The sequence below is a fragment of the Grampus griseus genome (genome assembly GCF_964374135.1).
Source record: "Grampus griseus genome assembly, chromosome: 9".
Taxonomy (NCBI): Eukaryota; Metazoa; Chordata; class Mammalia; order Artiodactyla; family Delphinidae; genus Grampus; species Grampus griseus.
Window position 1 is genome coordinate 87796628 of NC_139003.1, and position 20386 is coordinate 87817013.

The following is a 20386-nucleotide window of genomic DNA, read 5'->3' on the forward strand; positions in this document are numbered from 1 at the left end:
TCTACTCTGAGTGTCCCGATTTGTTATTTTCTTTTATTTGTACACATTCAGGTTTCAGCTTGTGCTGACCGGCAGAGCTGAAGTCCTCAGTGTGCCCGGGCTGACACTCAGCACTGGGGTGGGTGCTCTTTTTCTGCATACTCTCTACCTCTTTCCTTCCTCTCCCCACTCATCCTTAATGGCCAGCAGAGTCAGGAGGGGAGAAGGGGTAGGGGAGCAGCAGGGAGAGGGGCATGTGGCAGCTCACTGTCTCCGGGGACCCCTTCCCCCCACGCTAGACAGTTAATGTGCTCTTCCAGGTGCCAAATGGCAGCGGATTTCAGCTTGGCGGGCTGTGTCCCAGCTGAAGCTTTGCACGCTGGCCTAGGGAAGTCCCATACAAAAGCCCACAGATGCGAATAAATTACAGTGCCCATCCTCCCCTGCCAGCTGGCATGGAGATCCAGATGCTGACCTGGCTGAAAGAGAATACTGTGTTGGCGTCTCCTGATGCAGAGTTAAATGCTTGTTAAAGAAAAAAGAGTCTTGGCCGTTCCTTTTCTTCCTAATGTCTTCCACGCCCCCATCGGCTGCCATCCCTCCAGGTTCGGGCCCGTCGGGGCCTGGGGTTTGGGCAGTGAGGTTGAGAGGGCAGCGGGGTGCTACGCTCTCCAGAGTTGACACCCAGGCAGCCCCAATGTTGCTCAGTGACAGCAGATTGGTTAGACAAGTCCTGAAAAGGGGGGAGGGACCTGATGCCCTGTGGCTCGGGTTTCTGTGCCTGAGGAGGAAAGGAATATGGACTTGAGCTGACAGGACACCAGGCAGCGAAATACAGATCAACACATTCCTTCCACGTGCCCGGGATTTACACTTCCACAACACAGGAGAGCACAGAGCTGCAGAGTCACCGGCGCTGGCTGCTGTGCTGGGGGACCCGCGCAGAGGGATAAGTCACCAAACACCGAGAACACAGTAACCCCGCACACAGCCCATCGGGTGCTGCTTAGAAAGGACACAGGTAGATATCGGGGTGCCTTTGAGACACACTGGGCAGTCACTTAAGGGAGAAGAAATGACAAGCTTCTCTTGTGGCCCTTTCCTACTTCACAGGAAGTGTCAATGTGTCGTCCTAAGTCCGCTATGAGCGCTTACTGCAGGCACCGTGGGGCTTACTTCTAGAAGTTCTGGAAGCTCTTTGGGCATCGTGGTGAATAGGCGCTGGGATGCCATCATTGCCTGGGAGAGTGGAGGAGACCTGGGAGAGGGGAGCTTTTGAATTCTGTTCCCATCCTACCCTATTTCTCAGGAATGCCTTCCTGGCCTTTCCTGGGCTTCACTGGGCAGGGTGAGGGGCTTAGTGTTGGCTCTCCTGGACCATCTGGGCTTCGAGCTGAGGAATCCATGATTCTGTGGATTATGAGATCTCAAAAGCTCACCTTTGCAGGACTGGGGGCTGGAGGTAGCCAGGGCGTTGGCCTGGCATTACCAAGTGGCCGGAATGGCAGCTCCTTACGTGCTATGGTTTGAGAGGGTCTAGCCCCGTCTTCCTGTACAACAGCATTTCCCTAAGTCAAGAAGGCTTTTCCCCTTTTCATGAATCTATTAAAATGCAAATACATCGAGAGGTGTTGGAGAATAAAAGGACCATAGAGAAATGGGACATAAGCTGGGTTTAGGGTAGAGAGAAGTATGCATAGAGGTGAGGAGAGAGTCCTATAGGGAGGTGGGAAGGGCCAAAGACAAGCTTAACCAACTTGGCAACATGGCCCCTGATCTGCCCTGTTGGTTGCGGTACATACTTTTGCACAGGACATTAAACAATTACAAGTTGGTCCATAACCGTTAGGAAATGTTTAGTATTGACACTGTAGCATTAACATTACAAACTGAAGCATATTCTTAATATCCTTAGATGGTCTTAGTCATAGCAAAAAGGCCCTTTAACACTGTTAAATAAACGAGGTCTTATCTAATCCCTTTTCATTTAGTTTAGAAGATTACCAACACAAAAGGGATCTCCAAAGAAGACAAAGCATACCACACATTGTCTCTGAAAAATATAGGCAACCAAGAAGAGGGGCTGACATTTAAGAATTAATCACGAACCCTGATTTCAGAATCATTTTGTTCAATAAAAAACCAACTAGTGGGCTTCCCTGGTGGCGCAGTGGTTGAGAGTCCACCTGCCAATGCAGGGGACGCGGGTTCGTGCCCCGGTCCGGGAGGATCCCACATGCCGCGGAGCGGCTGGGCCCGTGAGCCATGGCCCTGAGCCTGCGCGTCCGGAGCCTGTGCTCCACAACGGGAGAGGCCACAACGGTGAGAGGCCCGCGTACCGCAAAAAACCAACCAAACAAACAAACAAAAACCAACTAGTGACATTCATTTAGAAAGCTGGGGTTCAGATAGTTGTGGAGCAGCTCAGATCTCATATTGCACAAAAACCGCTCACTTACTTCCACATCTGTGAATTCAAGTGTTTTTCTACCATGGAGTTTAGTGCGAATCGAAAACGGTCCCATCTTCTATCAAACACATAGTACCCTCGGCCCATGAGGCGACTCCCAAATGAGCAAAACTGTGAGGGGGAAAACAAAAACGATTTTAATTTTGATTACAGGTTAATAAGCTAATATAAGCTCTACACAGAAAAATAACATTTGCATAAAAACACACAGGGGTACAGTTTTCCTCAAAATAAAGAAGCAAAATAGTACCGAAGCCAAAAATATTTCTGTGGTGCTTCAGTTTGAGCTCCTAGATTTTCTGCAGAACCTCACAGGATGACTCAACAATAGTGACATTCGGTCTTCTGTAGCATTGAGGGCTACCTTCTCTATACCTGGAATTGAGCCAGCATTTTAGGTTGAAAAACCAAACCAAACCAAACCCACACCAACAGCAACCAGTAGCCGGGTAGTGTGTCAGCACCACGGGCTTGTCACAGCTGTCATCTTCTCAAGGAAGACGGTGGTTCTCTGCTTCCCATCACGGTAATGGAAACGGCTGGTCCTGAGCTTCTCCTGCCAGTGGGTCATACCGTTCCTACCTGTTGTCAGCGGAGCCGGCTCCCTCCCAGCTGGGCTGAACTCCCTCCTCTCCTGGTGCTGCCTCATCTCCTCTCCCATCGGCGCGTCCAGGCTGCCCTGGGACACATCACTGCCTCTGCGCCCACGCTTCTGCTGCCCCCTCGGCCTGCCCCTGTCTCCTCCCCTCTTCTCTCGGCCAAGTGCAATTCTCCCCTCCCTCAGGGCCCTAATTAAGACTCTCCTTTCCAGCGACCTTTATCTGACTCACGCTGCCGCTCTGAACTCCCACAGACACCTACACATACTTCATTACTTTCCCACCTGGGAATCGCTAGGTGGCTGTATTACATTATATTGCATGCTTCTGTGCCTGTCTTGATGATTATAAACGTATAAATGTCAGGGACCCCATTCTCTTCTCAATATGAGAAGAGATTTAGGCTAAAGGATGGATTACAGAGATAAGGTCCTACAAAGTGTTCAGCACGAACTATCACACTTAAAACACGGGGCTGAAATATGAGCAGTTAGATGTTTGATAAACGTCATTTAATGATGATGTTAGGACAACCAGGCCAGCAGACAGACAGGTAAGAAGCGGCTTCTGAGGAGGTGACATTTGCCTGGTCAGAGCTCAAGCGAGTCTGCAAATATGACTCTATAACTCAACTGCGTTTTTCCCCCTCCCCCAGGCCTCTCCCAGCAGCTCCCTGGCCTCCATCCCAGACACAGTGCTGGGTTGGCACTCATTCCACAAATCCTTCCTGGAACCAGCCTTTGGAACAGTTCTTAGGAGGAAACGCAAGACCTTCCCTTTGTTTTGTTTCTGCTTATGTTTGGGGTGGGGTTACCCTAAAATCTTGCCTCCCATCAAATCTGGTACTCCTGATGAAAAATTCTTTTCCGCACATTAAGGGCTTACTGGCCAAGTACTAAAACATACAAAGGGAGTTCTCCCACGTGGAAGCCGGTCCCCAGCAGCATGTGGGAGCCGGTCCAGGTCCAGACATCTTTTCTTCTTTCATCTCCTTGCTAAAGACACCCTGAACAAGTGTTCATTACAAAAATTGATTTAATGTATCAGTTGGCCGTGAGAGAAAGGACAAAGCAAAGAAACGAATCCATGGCCTTTCCATTTAAATCAGCAAAACATGAAGGGCACACAAATCTGCCAGGCTCTGAGCTGAGCTAATCCACTGTAGCCTGGCAGCTTGTCATTTGGACAAAGATCTTGATGTGCTCCAGAGTCTGGCCTTCTGGTAGACAGCCCTGTCTCCCTTTCAGACTTGGAAGCTGGAGGCCTCTTACTGTCTGTGCTACCTATGTCTCTAATTCAACACACATGCAACGCTCAGTGCCCCAGAGGCTCCTGTCCTTGGTCGCCTATGATGCCCCAGGTAGGGCTGTAGATCCTCGCTGCACTGGCCACTGTGGCAGACCCTACTGGTTGCCAAGTTCATCAACTGCTACCCGCCCCCAACCCCCCCCCCCCAGCTCTCCCTGCCTTTTCCTTGCTAACAGAACCACACAGTGAGCAGGGAAGGTAGGTCTCTTCCCAGAACTCTGGGATGAAATCACGGCAGGTTTCATTCTGTGCTACTACAATCCTATCCTTCTCTGCCACTGATTGGTATAGGGCTGGGCACATGACCTACTTCTGGTTGATGGAAGGGAAGGTCTGCTGGGGGTGCTCATAGGAAGATTTTTCTTCCCTAAGAAATGACATAAGATAGCATCTTAGAAGCAGACTCCCTTTCTGTTTGTCCCTTTCCCCGCTTTGTAGAGTGCTACTGGGTGAGGATGTGATATTGGAGCTCGAGCTGACACATCCAGACTGTGCGTGAAAGGCAAAGAGGGTTGCAGAGATTCTCCCTCAGCAGCAGGACATTGAGGAGATGCTGAACCAAGCCTGGGAGCTCTCACCTCTAGACTCCTTGTTATATGAGACAAGTAAATGACTGAAGTGCACACACTGTATGAGTTGTTTTCTATTACTGGCCGTCAGAAGCATTCCTGACTGCCCCTATTTTTGTACTAGCCAAGAGGCAAAGTCTCAGGCTGTTGGTGAAGTACAGGTCACCGTCCTCCCCAGAAACAGGAAGTGAATTTGGCCTTCATTCATCATGCTGATAGAAGGGAGGAGGGACTCACTCTATCGTGATGCACGGTTGATTTCACCTACACAGTTCATGCCATCTTGGGACAGTCAAAGCTAATCTTGCAGGGCTGAAGCTGGGAACAGAGCAAACCGGCTGTGGGGTCCAACGTTCCCAGCCTCCCTGAATTCGGCTCTGTGATGGAAGCACCAGGCAGTCCCTTCTTAAGTGCTCGTAGGGCAAACACAAACAAGCCTCCAGCTCATGCCTCCTTATACCACCCACCTCGATTTCCATGACCTTCTGAATTGTTAAAGTGGATTCTTTCAAGGAACTGGGAAGAAACTGACCTTTTCGTTAATCAACAATCACGCGGACATGAAATGCTTCCTTCTTTCCTGCACACACACACACACACACACACACACACACACACTCAGTTCTGGTGCCATATCGTCACACCTACTAATAACAATAAAACTCAGAACCAACAGGGGAGCAAACCAGCCAGGACTGGCACCTGGAACACTGCTCAAAGACAGTTTCCAAGGCAGGTGAGCTAGACTAACTCTTGAAATCAGAGGCTCCCCGTGGACGGGCAAGGCAGGAAGGTCAGTTCCCCGTGCTCTTCTATAAACACCGTTTCTCAAGCATTATCGCTTCCAGGTGGACCACAAATACTCAGGTGTTTAAAGGATTAAAATCAGCTGGGAGCCCTTACCTTTCCTTCTGTGATTTTCAGAGGGGATTTCTAAGGTAATCATTCAAGCTCAGGGGAAGCCCTTTCGTAAAACACTGTCCCGGAGGCCTCTCCTTAGGAAAGATGCCATTGTAGGACACAGTCACCTAAATACTGCAAAGCACAGGGGGAAACAACGCCTGGATGGAAACAGAAGAAGGCCTACCGCAAGAGGTCTGGGGTGGTGGGTGGAGAAATGACAGTCTAATAACTTCTCGGATTCGTCGGCTCCGTCCATCTCCCCTTCATCACTTGACAGTCGGCTGGCGAGGTCACCTCCAACTGGGGGTAGAGGGGGTTCCGGAGTGTAGCCACTGTGATTTGAAGATGTACTGCTGCTTATGCTATTTGCAGATGATGGTCTAAGGGCAAGAGAGAGCAAACAGAATCAACTTTTCCGAGGGAACAAGATCCACCCAGTTTCATGGAGCTCGGAAGGCAGACCAGTCAGCCTTCCAGATACATTAAGGAAGGCGGATCAATGGCAAATCTGCACAAGGGGAAAATTCAGGCTGAGAGGGTGAGCAGCGACCAGCTCTCTACAGGTTGGAGCTGAGGCTCTGCCCTGCTTGAATTTGGGCATCAGGGACAACTCCAACAGTGTAAGAGGAACAGAAACTACAAAAATAGAAGCCAATGTGACAAAGAGTTAATTTAACTTAAAACTAATCTTCTAGAATTCACTTACAACTATTCATTCATTTGCATGTAAGTAATTTGTACTTGCCCTGCAGTTGCTTCTCTTTGAAAGTGGACCTGATGGGAAGATCAACCAGATAAATAAGTTCAAATCAATCAACAAAATATCAGTGATGACAAAAGACAGCCCTACACACACAGCTACTAAACGATGGCTTTATGAAATTGTTACCATACCGACATGAAAAAATGGTTTGTCCCAGCCATGGGGCCACAAGTTCCTTTCCCCACAGCCAAGCCTGTTTCTTAATATATCAAACCACATGCAGTTTAATTGTGTCTTCTGAGGATGATTGTTTCCGTTTAATTTTTGACAAGCCTCTAGACCCACAGGCTGGCATGACTGACTCAACAGTAGGCGTTGAAGAAATATGTTTCTCAATGAAGGAATGAATGAATTCTATGCGTATAAACAATCCAACAGATCTCATCTCAATTATGGCTAAGCTTATAGAAAAGCAGCATCAGTCACAGTAAGACGTGGCACTAATGCTTCCTGAGCAGCAAAGAGCAAAACGAAACATACACCTCAGGAGAAGAGTTAGAAGAACGGTCAAAGCTAGTTGTTAGTTGTTTTTACTGCTCTCCACTTTCATGAGGTGATTGACCAGGGAGAAAGATTGGGTGAAAAAGAAGATTTGGAGAAAAAAAAATCAGGATCTTAAAAAAATAATAATAAATAAATAAACAAAAAGGTTTTCTGTGTTCTGCTTTGAAAGCTGCCCCTTCAAGTAACACCAAGCAGCTTTTACTCATGCATCTCCCTTCTCCCTCATTTTCACCCTGGATTCTTTGTTGTTTTGAAATCTTTCTAGGTGTCAGATTCCTGAGTTCAAACCAGATCCCCAAAGCAGAGTCGTGTAAAAACAAAGCCACAAAGGTAGAAACAACCCCAATGTCCATCAACAGATGAATGGATAAACAAGACAGCTCTACAAACAGATACTAGACTATGGCTTTATGAAATTGTTACCATACCATATATCCACACAATGGAATATTAAGTCTTAAAAAGAAAGGAAATTCTGGACTTCCCTGGTGGTGCAGTGGTTAAGAATCCGCCTGCCAATGCAGGGGACAAGGGTTCAATCCCTGGTCCGGGAAGATCCCATATGCCACAGAGCAACTAAGCCCATGCGCCACAATTACTGAGCCTGCACTCTAGAGCCCATGAGCCACAACTACTGAGCCCACAAGCCACAACTACTGAAGCCCGTGCGCCTAAAGCCCATGCTCCACAACAAGAGAAGCCACTGCAATGAGAAGCCCGCGCACCGCAATGAAGAGTAGCCCCCACTTGCTGCAACTAGAGAAAGCCCGCGCGCAGCAACAAAGACCCAACACAGCCAAAAATAAGTAAATAAATAAATGTTCCTTTAAAAAAAACAAAGAAAAGAAAGGAAATTCTGACATCTGCTACAACATGGATGAACCTTGGGGGCATGATGCTAAGTGAACTAAGCCCGTCACAAAGGACAATTACTGTATGACACTGCTTGTACGAGGTACCTAGAGTAGTCAAATTCACAGGGACAAAAAGTAGAACAGTGGTCACGAGGCGCTGGGAACAGGGAGTTAGTATTTAATGGTACAGAGCTCCAGTACTGGATGATGAAAAAGTTCTGGAAACGGCTGGTGGTGATGGTTGCACCACAACATGAATGTACTTAATGCCACTAAACTGTACACTTAGAAATTAAAATAGTAAATTTCATGTATGCATACAATGCTACAAATAAAAAAACCCCATAAAACGCCACAAACAAGGCAACAGGTAGTTTTCCCGTGTAATTATACCAACTCTGTTGGTATGACAATTTATTATTGACTATCACTTTCCAACCTTATGAAAACAAAGATGCCATTCATTCTACATGTTAAAAGTCTATAGTCCGGAAAACACAACTCCCAGGTGCATTCCCTACTCTCCTGTGTCAGAAGGGACAACAGCACTGTTGCCTGTTTACAGCTGAAGACCCAAACGGTAAACCAATTTTGATAACATCAAAACATATAAAGAAAGAAAACAGCATTCGTAAACCTGCCACTCAAGATCAAGTGTTACTTCCATTTTGATTTATATCCTTCCAGACCTCTTTACTGTGCGAACAGGCACATGCATTTTTTTAAAAACATCTTTATTGGAGTATAATTGCTTTACAATGGTGTGTTAGTTTCTGTTTATAACAAAGTGAATCAGCTATACATATACATATATCCCCATATCTCCTCCCTCTTGCATCTCCCTCCCTCCCACCCTCCCTATCCCACCCCTCTAGGTGGTAACAAAGCACCGAGCTGATCTCCCTGTGCTATGCGGCTGCTTCCCACCAGCTATCTATTTTACATTTAGTAGCGTAAGAACTGGATCACATTGTACATACTATTATGCTTTTTTTTTTAACTTAGTGATGTTGCAGAAATCTTTCCATGTATAGAAATCTATCATCATTTTAATATTCCCCAGTATAGTATTCCATAGTATGGACATATTGTAACTTATTTAACTACTCTATTGATGGACATTTAAGTTGTTCCCATACTTTCTGGTAGACTCTTTTTGAAGCTTTCCCCACCATATTAGGACCTCCCTATCCTGCAGGAGATAAAAGCCGGATTTTGTTGTGTGATACTAGTATCATAGTTATAAAGGAGAAGACCTTTACTTTCCAAAGATGCATTTGAAAATTTAGGGTGAAATGCCAAGATATCTGCAATTTACTTCAAAACAGATCAAAAAATGTAGATGGGGCTTCCCTGGTGGCACAGTGGTTAAGAATCCACCTGCCAATGCAGGGGACACGGGTTCGAGCCCTGGTCCAGGAAGATCCCACATGCCGCAGAGCAACTAAGCCTGTGTGCCCCAACTACTGAGCCTGTGCTCTAGAGCCCGCGTGCCACAACTACTGAAGCCCGTGTGCCTAGAGCCCGTGCTCTGCAACAAGAGAAGCCACCACAATGAGAAGCCCGCGCACCACAACAAAGAGTAGCCCCCGCTCGCTGCAACTAGAGAGAGCACGTGTGCAGCAACGAAAACCCAATGCAGCCAAAAATAAAAAAAATAAATAAATTTATAAAAAACGAAAAAGAATGTAGATGAAGTCAACACAGTGGCTAAATATTAAAACTGTTAAAACTAGGTATGCAGGTATTCATTATACTATTCTATTTTTTTGTACATGGGGAAATTTTCATAACAAAAAGAAAGAGAGAAAAATAAAAGAAAGTGAGCTAGGAGTACAGGTATGTGCAAGAAAGTGGCTGAAGAATTTACTGTTAAATGGGGCAGATGGATTGAACACATTTATCTCCTCTGTCCCAAAATACTAAAATCATAGTAAAGGGATAAAAAAGGCATTAGCTCTGAAAAACAAAGAGATCAACAGAACTGTGGTGATCATCATGGTGATGACATCCTAGTCTCCATTTAACCCCTTAAGTAATAATGGGAATCTCATTCAACTCGTTAATGATTGGTTTGGGAAAGTGCATGAGAAATAAAAGAAAATGTATTTTGTTTTGCGATGGGGGGGGGTGGCTTTTGCAAAGATTTTTCTCACTTTTAAAAAGAGACACAAGGAGGGAATTCCCTGGCAGTCCAGTCATTAACATTCCTCACTTTCACTGCAGGGGCCTGGGGTCTATCCCTGGTCAGGGAACTAAGATCCCACAAGCCGCACAGTGTGGCCAAAAAATTTTTAAAAATTAAAAAATAATGGGCAAATGACCTTACTGTATAGCATAAGGAATATCAATATCCTGTGATAAACCATAATGAAAAAGAATATGAAAAAAATGTATATATATGTATAACTGAGTCACTTTGCTGTCATTAACACAACATTGTAATTCAACTATACTTCAATAAAAAATAAATTTAGGGACTTCCCTTGTGGCACAGTGGTTAAGAATCTGCCTGCCAGTGCTGGGGACATGGGTTCAATCCCTGGTCCGGGAAGATCCCACATGCCGCGAAGCAAGTAAGCCCGTGTGCCACAACTACTGAGTCTGCACGCCTAGAGCCTGTGCTCCGCAACAAGAGAAGCCACTGCAATGAGAAGCCCATGCACTTCAGTGAAGAGTAGCCCTCGCTCTCTGCAACTAGAGAAAGCCTGTGGGCATCAACGAAGACCCAACACAGCCATAAATAAATAAATTTATTTAAAAAAAATTTTTTTTAAATGAGCAAAGAACTTTAATAGACATTTCTCAGAAAAGATATATAAATGGTGCCAGCAATCACATGAAAAGATGTTCAACATCATCAGTCATTAGGGAAATGCAAATCAAAATCACAATGAGTTACCACTTCACACCCACTAGGACAGCTATTAAAAAAAAAAAAAGAGACACACAAGGAAAAGGTGGTCTCCACCTTCATCTGGATCTTTTTCCTCTGGAAGTGCTATAGCCATCTAGCTAATGACGTTGAAGATGAATCCAAAAGATCGAAGAGGGTGGAATAAAAGAAAGCCACAGAAGGAGAGCCAGAAAGAAACCATAAAGATCAGATCAGAAATAAATGAAGAAGAAATGAAGGAAACTATAGCAAAAATCAATAAAACTAAAAGCTGGTTCTTTGAGAAGGTAAACAAAATTGATAAACCATTAGCCAGACTCATCAAGAAAAAAAGGGAGAAGACTCAAATCAATAAATATAGAAATCAAAAAGAAGTAACAACTGACACTGCAGAAATACAAAGGATCATGAGAGATTACTACAAGCAACCATATGCCAATAAAATGGACAACCTGGAAGAAATGGACAAATTCTTAGAAATGCACAACCTTCCGAGACTGAACCAGAAAGAAATAGAAAATATGAACAGACCAATCACAAGCACTGAAATTGAAACTGTGATTAAAAATCTTCCAACAAACAAAAGCCCAAGGCCAGATGGCTTCACAGGCAAATTCTATCAAACATTTAGAGAAGAGCTAACACCTCTCTTTCTCAAACTCTTCCAAAATATAGCAGAGGGAGGAACACTCCCAAACTCATTCTATGAGGCCACCATCACCCTCATACCAAACCAGACAAAGATGTCACAAAGAAAGAAAACTACAGGCCAGTATCACTGATGAACATTGATGCAAAAATCCTCAACAAAATACTGGCAAATAGAATCCAACAGCACATTAAAAGGATCATACAACATGATCAAGTGGGGTTTATCCCAGGAATGCAAGGATTCTTCAATATATGCAAATCAATCAATGTGATACACCATATTAACAAACTGAAGGAGAAAAATCATATGATCATCTCAATAGATGCAGAGAAAGCTTTCGACAAAATTCAACACCCATTTATGATAAAAACCCTCCAGAAAGTAGACAGAGAGGGAACTTACCTCAACATAATAAAGGCCACATATGACAAACCCACTGCCAACATCATCCTCAATGGTGAAAAACTGAAACCATTTCCACCAAGATCAGGAACAAGACAAGGTTGCCCACTCTCACCAATATTATTCAACATAGTTTTGGAAGTTTTAGCCACAGCAATCAGAGAAGAAAAAGAAATAAAAGGAATCCAAATCGGAAAAAGAGAAGTAAAGCTGTCACTGTTTGCAGATGACATGACACTATACATAGAGAATCCTAAAGATGCTACCAGAAAACTACTAGAGCTAATCAATGAATTTGGTAAAGTAGCAGGATAAAAAATTAATGCACAGAAATCTCCTGCATTCCTATACACTAATGATGAAAACTCTGAAAGTGAAATTAAGAAAACACTCCCATTTACCACTGCAACAAAAAGAATAAAATACCTAGGAATAAACCTACCTAAGGAGACAAAAGACCTGTATGCAGAAAACTATAAGACACGGATGAAAGAAATTGAAGATGATACAGACAGATGGAGAGATATACCATGTTCTTGGATTGGAAGAATCAACATTGTGAAAATGACTCTACTACCCAAAGCAATCTACAGATTCAGTGCAATCCCTATCAAGCTACCACTAGCATTTTTCACAGAACTAGAACAAAAAAATCTCACAATTTGTATGGAAACGTAAAAGACACCGAATAGCCAAAGCAATCTTGAGAAAGAAAAACAGAGCTGGAGGAATCAGCCTCCCTGACTTCAGGCTATACTACAAAGCTACAGTAATAATAGACAGTATGGTACTGGCACAAAATCAGAAATATAGATCAATGGAACAGGATAGAAAGCCCAGAGATAAACCCATGGACATACTGTCACCTTATTTTTGATAGAGGAGGCAAGAATATACAGTGGAGAAAAGACAGCCTCTTCAATAAGTGGTGCTGGGAAAACTGGACAGCTACATGTAAAAGAATGAAATGAGAACACTCCCTAATACCATACACAAAAATAAACTCAAAATGGATTAAAGACCTAAATGTAAGGCCAGACACCGTTAAACTCTTAGAGGAAAACACAGGCAGAACACTCCATGACATAAATCACAGCAAGATCTTTTTTGACCCACCTCCTAGAGAAATGGAAATAAAAACAAAAATAAACAAATGGGACCTAATGAAACTTAAAAGCTTTTGCACAGCAAAGGAAACCATAAACAAGATGAAAATACAACCCTTAGAATGGGAGAAAATATTTGTAAATGAAGCAACTGACAAAGGATTAATCTCCAAAATTTACAAGCAGCTCATGCAGCTCAATATCAAAGAAACAAAAAAACCAATCCAAAAGTGGGCAGGAGACCTAAATAGACATTTCTCCAAAGAAGATATACAGATTGCCAACAAACACATGAAAGAATGCTCAACATCATTAATCATTAGAGAAATGCAAATCAAAACTACAATGAGATATCATCTCACACCGGTCAGAATGGCCATCATCAAAAAATATACAAACAATAAATGCTGGAGAGGGTGTGGAGAAAAGGGAACCCTCTTGCACTGTTGGTGGGAATGTAAATTGATACAGCCATTATGGAGAACAGTATGGAGGTCCCTTAAAAAACTAAAAATAGAACTACCATAAAACCCAGCAATCCCACTACTTGGCATATACCCTGAGAAAACCATAATTCAAAAAGAGTCATGTACCACATTGTTCATTGCAGCTCTATTTACAACAGCCAGGACATGGAAGCAACCTAAGTGTCTATCAACAGATGAATGGATAAAGAAGATGTGGCACATATATACAATGGAATATTACTCAGCCATAAAAAGAAACGAAATTGAGTTATTTGTAGTGAGGTGGACGGACCTAGAGACTGTCATACAGAGTGAAGTAAGTCAGAAAGAGAAAAACAAATACCGTATGCTAACACATATATATGGAATTTAAGGGGGAAAAAATGGTCATGAAGAACCTAGGGGCAAGACGGGAATAAAGACGCAGACCTACTAGAGAACGGACTTGAGGATATGGGGAAGGGGAAGGGGAAGCTGTGACAAAGTGAGAGAGTGGCATGGACATGTATACACTGCCAAATGTAAAACAGATAGCTAGTGGGAAGCAGCCGCATAGCACAGGGCGATCAGCTAGGTGCTTTGTGACCACCTAGAGGGGTGGGATAGGGAGGGTGGGAGGGAGGGAGATGCAAGAGGGAAGAGATATGGGGATATATGTATATGTATAACTGATTCACTTTGTTATAAAGCAGAAACTAACACACCATTGTAAAGCAATTATACTCCAATAAAGAAAAAAAAAACAAACTAGTTTACAAAACAAAAAACAAAAAAGGAGAGCCAACCCCTGATCTTTGGGGACTGGTACTCTTTCACCTCTGGACTTCTTGTCACCAGTGGTAAGAAATTTCCTAATTATTGAAGTGGTTAGTAAGCAAGATTTTCTGCTACTTGCACCTGAAGTGTCCCAACAAGTGTGAACAAGAGATTTTAACCTATTTTTAGAAGACAGACTGTGGCTGGAGAGTGTTAACTGATGGGAAAGGAGTTGACCTACCACAGAACCTTGAGAAGCAGGGCACCTGGAGCAGCTAGAGCTGCACAAGTCATGGGTGAGGTGAGGACTAAACATAGCGAGAGAGCTGAAAGGCTCAATATTCTGTCGCTGGACCCGCAGGTCATCACTGCTACCTCACACGGTCACATGACTTACCATTGCCCTTGCCAGTCCCCTCGCTCTCCAATCAACCCTCAAAAAGAGAAACTGAACCAGAGAGACTCTAGACGTGGGGCCCCCAGGCTCAGCAGAGACCAGGAGGGGGCACAGGGCTAAAAACAGGAGGACTGTGGGCTGCCCCTGGTCAGATCCTTAGTTGGCACTGCCGGAATGCCTATTACCAGGTACATCAGCAGGCAGGGTTCTTCCCTCAGGAAACTGAATGACCCCGGAGAAAAGGCTTCCACAGCTTGCCTTTGGGAATATTCCAACAAAACGCTGACTGGTGACATGATGACCTTTTGGTTGATAGTCCCACATAGACCTCCAATGAGCCTGTTAGAGCCTCTCTTTTAAATATGAATGGTTAGAGACAACCAAACATTCCTGGAACACCTCCAACATGAGCTGACCAACCAAACATCAAACACATGAACACATATATGAAACAAACTTGGGGGAAATGAAGAGAAAGGAAGAAAAGAGGAGGGGCTTCCCTGGAGATCCGGTGGTTAAGACTCTGCCCTTCCACTGCAGGGGGTGTGGATTTGATCCCTGGTTGGGGAACTAAGATCCCGCATGCCGATAAAAAGAACCAGATCCTAAAATTTAACAAGTAAATCGTAAACTATTTAATATACAGTTTTGAAGAGTAAAGTAAAAAAATCTTTTAGAAAGTGGAACAAGAGATTGAGAGACAACAGGAGAAAGGAGGTAAGAGGATGAAGAGGTCAGAGCAAATGATCCAACATCCAACTAACAGGAAGTTAAGAAAGAGAATAAAGACATAGTGGGGAGAAAACGATTTAGCACGTAATATGGGAAAATATCCCAGAAACAGGTGTTTCCAGGTTGAAAGGATCGACTGAGTACCTAGAACAATGAATGAAAAAAGACCTACACCAAGGGGGATCCCTGGGAAATTTCAGATCCCCATGCTTCAGCAATTAAAAATGGAATCAGAATGTTATGAAACTCCTCAATAAAAACCTTCGATGCCAGAAACCAATGGAAAAATTGTCTTCAATCTTCTGTATGGAAATAATTCTCAATCCAGTTATATACTCAGAGAGATGATCAATTAAGTGTGAGGGTAGAATAAAAACATTTTCAGGTGTATAAGGATTCTAAAAATTGACCTCCCATGTCCCTTTTCACAGGAAGCTAATGGAGAAGATACTCCATCAAATAAAGGAGCAAACCAAGAGAGAAGGTGGCAAAGGGATACAGGAAACAGATGCTCCAACACAGAGAGGGTCAACAGAGTTCCAGGATGGTAGGAACTACTGTTTTTCACTCTAACCCTTTTAGTACTATTTAGTTTTTGAACTATGTGTCTATACTATGTTGATTTAAAAAAAAGAAGTTTCGCTAAGAAAAAGAAAATCTTAGAACAGTTGAAACACTCAATAGTAAGTTCCAGTTGCCAGACAAAAGAGAGGAGACAAGGGGAGGAGAATCGTGGAGAGTAAAGCTGAGCATGAAAACTGCGAGCTGCAGAGCAGAATCAGCTCTGAGAACCAAGACAGAAACATGAAGGAAGGACGCTGGGCACACGTGTGCTCGTGCACAACGGGAAGGAGCCCTGGATCTCCTCGTTTTTAGACTTGTGTCACTCAGGACGTGGGCACCCTCCTGGCGATGACGGAATGGCGGATGCTTTCAAGACCTCCTCCCAGCTCTGATCACTGCCCTCCAGGGTGGAACCTGGAGGGATGGAGTGCGCTGGGACCAGCTTGCGTCTCAAAAAAGCCAAGGCTTGGAGAGGATGATGGGGAATTGGGCAACTGGCCATGAGAAAGTGTGGGGAAAGTCTCGCAAGTGTTAAGCTGCCGTCCAACCTTTCTTCCTCAGCACTACATTACCCCTCACCCCTCCACTTACCAGTCTGGTCTAAAGACAGTGCATGTGATGATGGTCCCTGTCCAGTTACACCCAGAGAAACTTAAAGTCCCCTAACCCCCACCACTTTGAGGAAGCACAAGAAAACAACTGACCTTAACTGAGTCCTTACTGCATGTAGGCACGTCACGTACCTTTTCTCATTGGAGCTACCCACTGCCTTAGGTGCGCGTAACTATGACCTACACTTCTCAGATGAGGACATTGGTTGCCAAGCTAATAAAAAGTGGAAATGAGACTGGGCTCTGCCTGCTTGACTTCAAAGGCCCCCCTGTTGAGAAATGAGTAGGAAAAGCCCAGGGACAAACATAAGTCAAAGAGAGAAACGGCTTCCACTTTGGCGATTACTCTATGTAATGAAGTAGCTTTCACTCCAGACTCACCTCTGCCCTTTTTCAGGTATCTAGGACCTTCTGCCTCTTTCCCTGCTGCCCCTGTCAGTCTTAGATTCATTGGCATTTGCCATTTTATACTTTAAGGAGAGATGTGTGAGCATCTATGAGACAGAGGGGAACGTGCCCAGATCTTGGCAGCACTGACCTCCACAGCTGACCCTTCCTCCCTCTGCTGCCCCCCTTCCCTGAACCCCTGCGCCTTTCCAACAGAGTCCTGATGGCTTTGGTTGGCCTGGTCATTCATAGCCCTTGGGCTCTGTGGGGCAAATAATGTGTTTCCTTAGAGTTGGGGGCAAAGAAACAGAGCATACTGGTATGTTATCCAAGGGGCCCCAGGTTGAAGGACAGAGGCCAGGAGGACAGGTGAATGGAAATCAGGTAGCACTGAGGCTCCCATTGCTTTCCCATTGACTACCACTGCCCCCTACTACCAGCTACCATGAACTGAGTGCTTATGATGAGCTTGGTATTTTATCTCACTCAATTCTCCTTAGCTCTGTTTGGCAGTTGAGCAATTTGAGGCCAGAGAGGCTGAGAGACATGGCCACGTTCATCTAGTTAGCAGACAAGGAGTTGAGCCTTGCACTTCCAATCCTGTTCCAACCCTTGCTAGCTAACTTTCACTTTTCCAATCCTAGACCCAAGTCCCTCTTTTAGGAACCCCTGACAAGCATGGGTTGCAACGCAAAAATATGGCAACTGGAATATTTTCAAGGTTACCAAAATGATATTTAAGATATAAATTCACACGCTGTTAGCATTTCCTACAAGAGAAATTCACGATTGGGAAGGGATAACCATAATTCCATTCATGTGTGACAATTTTTTTTTTGGCCAATTATAGATAATGAGTGTGACTGAAACATCTATTATATTTACATCATTAATATGAGGGAAATAACTGCTTTAAGTCTTATGTGGGTATGTTTACTTCTGATCATGCTTTTTCTTTTTTCTTTTCTTTTTTTTTTTTTTTGCGGTACGCAAAAAAAGGCCACTGTTGTGGCCTCTCCCGTTGCGGAGCACAGGCTCCGGACACACAGGCTCAGCGGCCATGGCTCACGGGCCCAGCCGCTCCGCGGCATGTGGGATCTTCCCAGACCGGCATGTGGGATCTTCCCGGACCGGGGCACGAACCCGCGTCCCCTGCATCAGCAGGCGGACTCTCAACCACTGCACCACCAGGGAAGCCCTGATCATGCTTTTTCGATCTCTGATGGCATGGGGTCTCGTGTGAACCTAAAACAACTGAAAAAGGACGTTATTTCCCACTAACTGTGGAACAGAGTTCACCCCTGAGTTTTCTGGTGCCTTGAAAGCGTCCTCAAAAATTATTCTCTTACCAACATTTGTAACGTGCTCCTTGGCCTCCCCTTTTCCTTCAGAGACATTCTTTTCTGCCGATTAACCTCACCCTCTCTCTTTCTTCTATTTCCCTAAAAGAACATAAACACCTGGCATTTCTCTATTGACAAACATTCCCCTGAAAATTAAACCAAAAAAGGAACAGAAAGAAGCAGCTCTTAAGGCTCCACTGTTGCCTGTTTCATTTTTTAACGGCTGCCCCCAGCTTCTCTGTTAAGCCAGGTACCACTGCTTGGGTGCTGAGTGCCTGCATCAGTCAAAATCGATGGAGAAATGTATAATAAAAGAGTTTTCAAACTGGGGTTCCCTGGAGTCCTTGGGGAAGCTGAGGTAATCCCTTGGATGTGCTGGGGGACAGTGGGTCCTGGGTACACGTGCGATGAAAGCAGGGCTGAGCGGGCTTCAGGTGGAGGCAGGTCTGCTTTTATATCGGGTACCATGTAAGGTTCTGTGGGAACAAAAAAGTTCCATCGCCACCAAGAAGTTTGAAAGCTATATAGAATTGAAGCCCCTTCCAGAAGTTTGGAGCAGAACTGTGTCCCCAAGGGTAGTATCCTTCACCAACATCTGGCATTACAGTGAGAAATTATAAAACGATTTTGGAAAATGAGGGGTGGCAAGGACAGTGGCAAGTCGATTTTGGAAAATGAGGGGTGGCAAGGACAGTGGCAAGTAAACGGATGACGACAACGACCCGACAATGGTTATGATGATGGAGATGTGTGGGCGGTGACTCCATCCCCCCAGATGCCTGAGGCTGAGCTTGGTGATTCCAAGAGAGGGGCTCCAGCTGCCAAACTGGTCAGGCTTGCACCAAAGTGTAAGGCATGAGAGATCCTGGTAGGTTAGTAACAACTGTCATCAAATATTTGCTTTGCTTTAAAAATAAATTCCTTCCCCTTCTTTTGTAACTATATTCTCTTAATGCCTACTTGCTGACTGGACAATTACTCTTTGAGACTCACAGTGTATGCATTAAAAATCATCAGAGGGGACTTCCCTGGTGGCGCAGTTGTTAAGAATCTGCCTGCCAATGCAGGAGACACGGGTTCGAGCCCTGGTCCGGGAAGATCCCACATGCTGCAGAGCAACTAAGCCCATGCACCACAACTACTGAGCCTGTGCTCTAGAGCCCACGAGCCACAACTACTGAGCCTGCGTGCCACAACTACTGAAGCCTGTGCGCCTAGAGCCCGTGCTCCCCAACAAGAGAAGCCACCGCAATGAGATGCCCGTGCACCGCAACAAAGAGTAGCCCCCGCTCGTTGCAACTAGAGAAAGCCCGTGATGCAGCAAAGAAGGCCCAACGCAACCAAAAAAAACAAAAATCATCAGAGGATACTAATATCTGCACTTATATTGTGTTATTAATGTTTTCTTTTTATGATGCTATGGATATTTGAGTCTCATCTCCTAAACTCCAAATTCTTGAAAAGCAGGATCTGGTTTCATTCATCTCTGTGCCCCTGCGTGAAAGTACCTAACACAGCACCCTGCTTATGGAGTAAGCACTCAATAAATATTTTTGAACGAGGGTTACCTGTCCTATCACCTGGAAATCGGTCTGTGGCTCATTATGGCACTCCACTGCCTGTCAAAACACACATACATGGATTTTCAACCCACGTGGAATTTTTTTCTCCCTCCCTCTTTTTTTTGGCCACGCTGCGTGGCATGTGGGATCTTAGCTCCCCGAGCAGGGATCGAACCCATGCCCCCTGCAGTGGAAGCTTGGAATCCTAACCACTGGACTGCCAGGGAATTCCCCCAGGTGGGTTTTGTTTTCTATTCTTTCCTTTCTGTCCAGGACGACCAAATAAAACCCCAAAGAGGTGGCTCAGCTTTCTTGGTACGGAGGGAAATGTAAGGACAGACAGCCCTGTCACGGCAATTTTCCCTTTACCCTGACCATTGGAGAGCTGTGGAAAAAATTCACAAAATATCATGGCAAGTGGGCTCCTAAGCTGTGCTGACTACCCATCCCCCCAGGCTTCCCCCACTCTCTGCTCCAGGAATCTTCAACTAATCTAAAAACTTTCAGGTGACCAGAAAGTTGCCTGGTGGTTGAGTGTCATCCTTTCAGCTATTTATTTCTA

The 20386-nt window shown here is 44.8% G+C and overlaps 1 protein-coding gene across 6 annotated transcripts in view; it reads right to left on the bottom strand.

Moving 5' to 3' along the window:
- Positions 1-20386, bottom strand: part of ATXN7L1 (ataxin 7 like 1) — a gene marked incomplete at both ends in the record, with an annotated part of 238488 nt that overhangs the window by 11010 nt on the left and 207092 nt on the right. For 4 of the 6 annotated variants that reach the window (XM_082662506.1, XM_082662509.1, XM_082662508.1 and 1 more), the window contains 2 exons: positions 2439-2560; positions 6013-6208. In XM_082662506.1, coding sequence (XP_082518632.1) covers positions 2439-2560; positions 6013-6208 — 318 coding nt within the window. Of the gene's footprint in view, positions 1-454; positions 761-2438; positions 2561-6012; positions 6209-20386 lie in introns of all 6 variants that reach the window. The other 2 variants (XM_082662505.1, XM_082662504.1) reach the window with 1 other exon arrangement.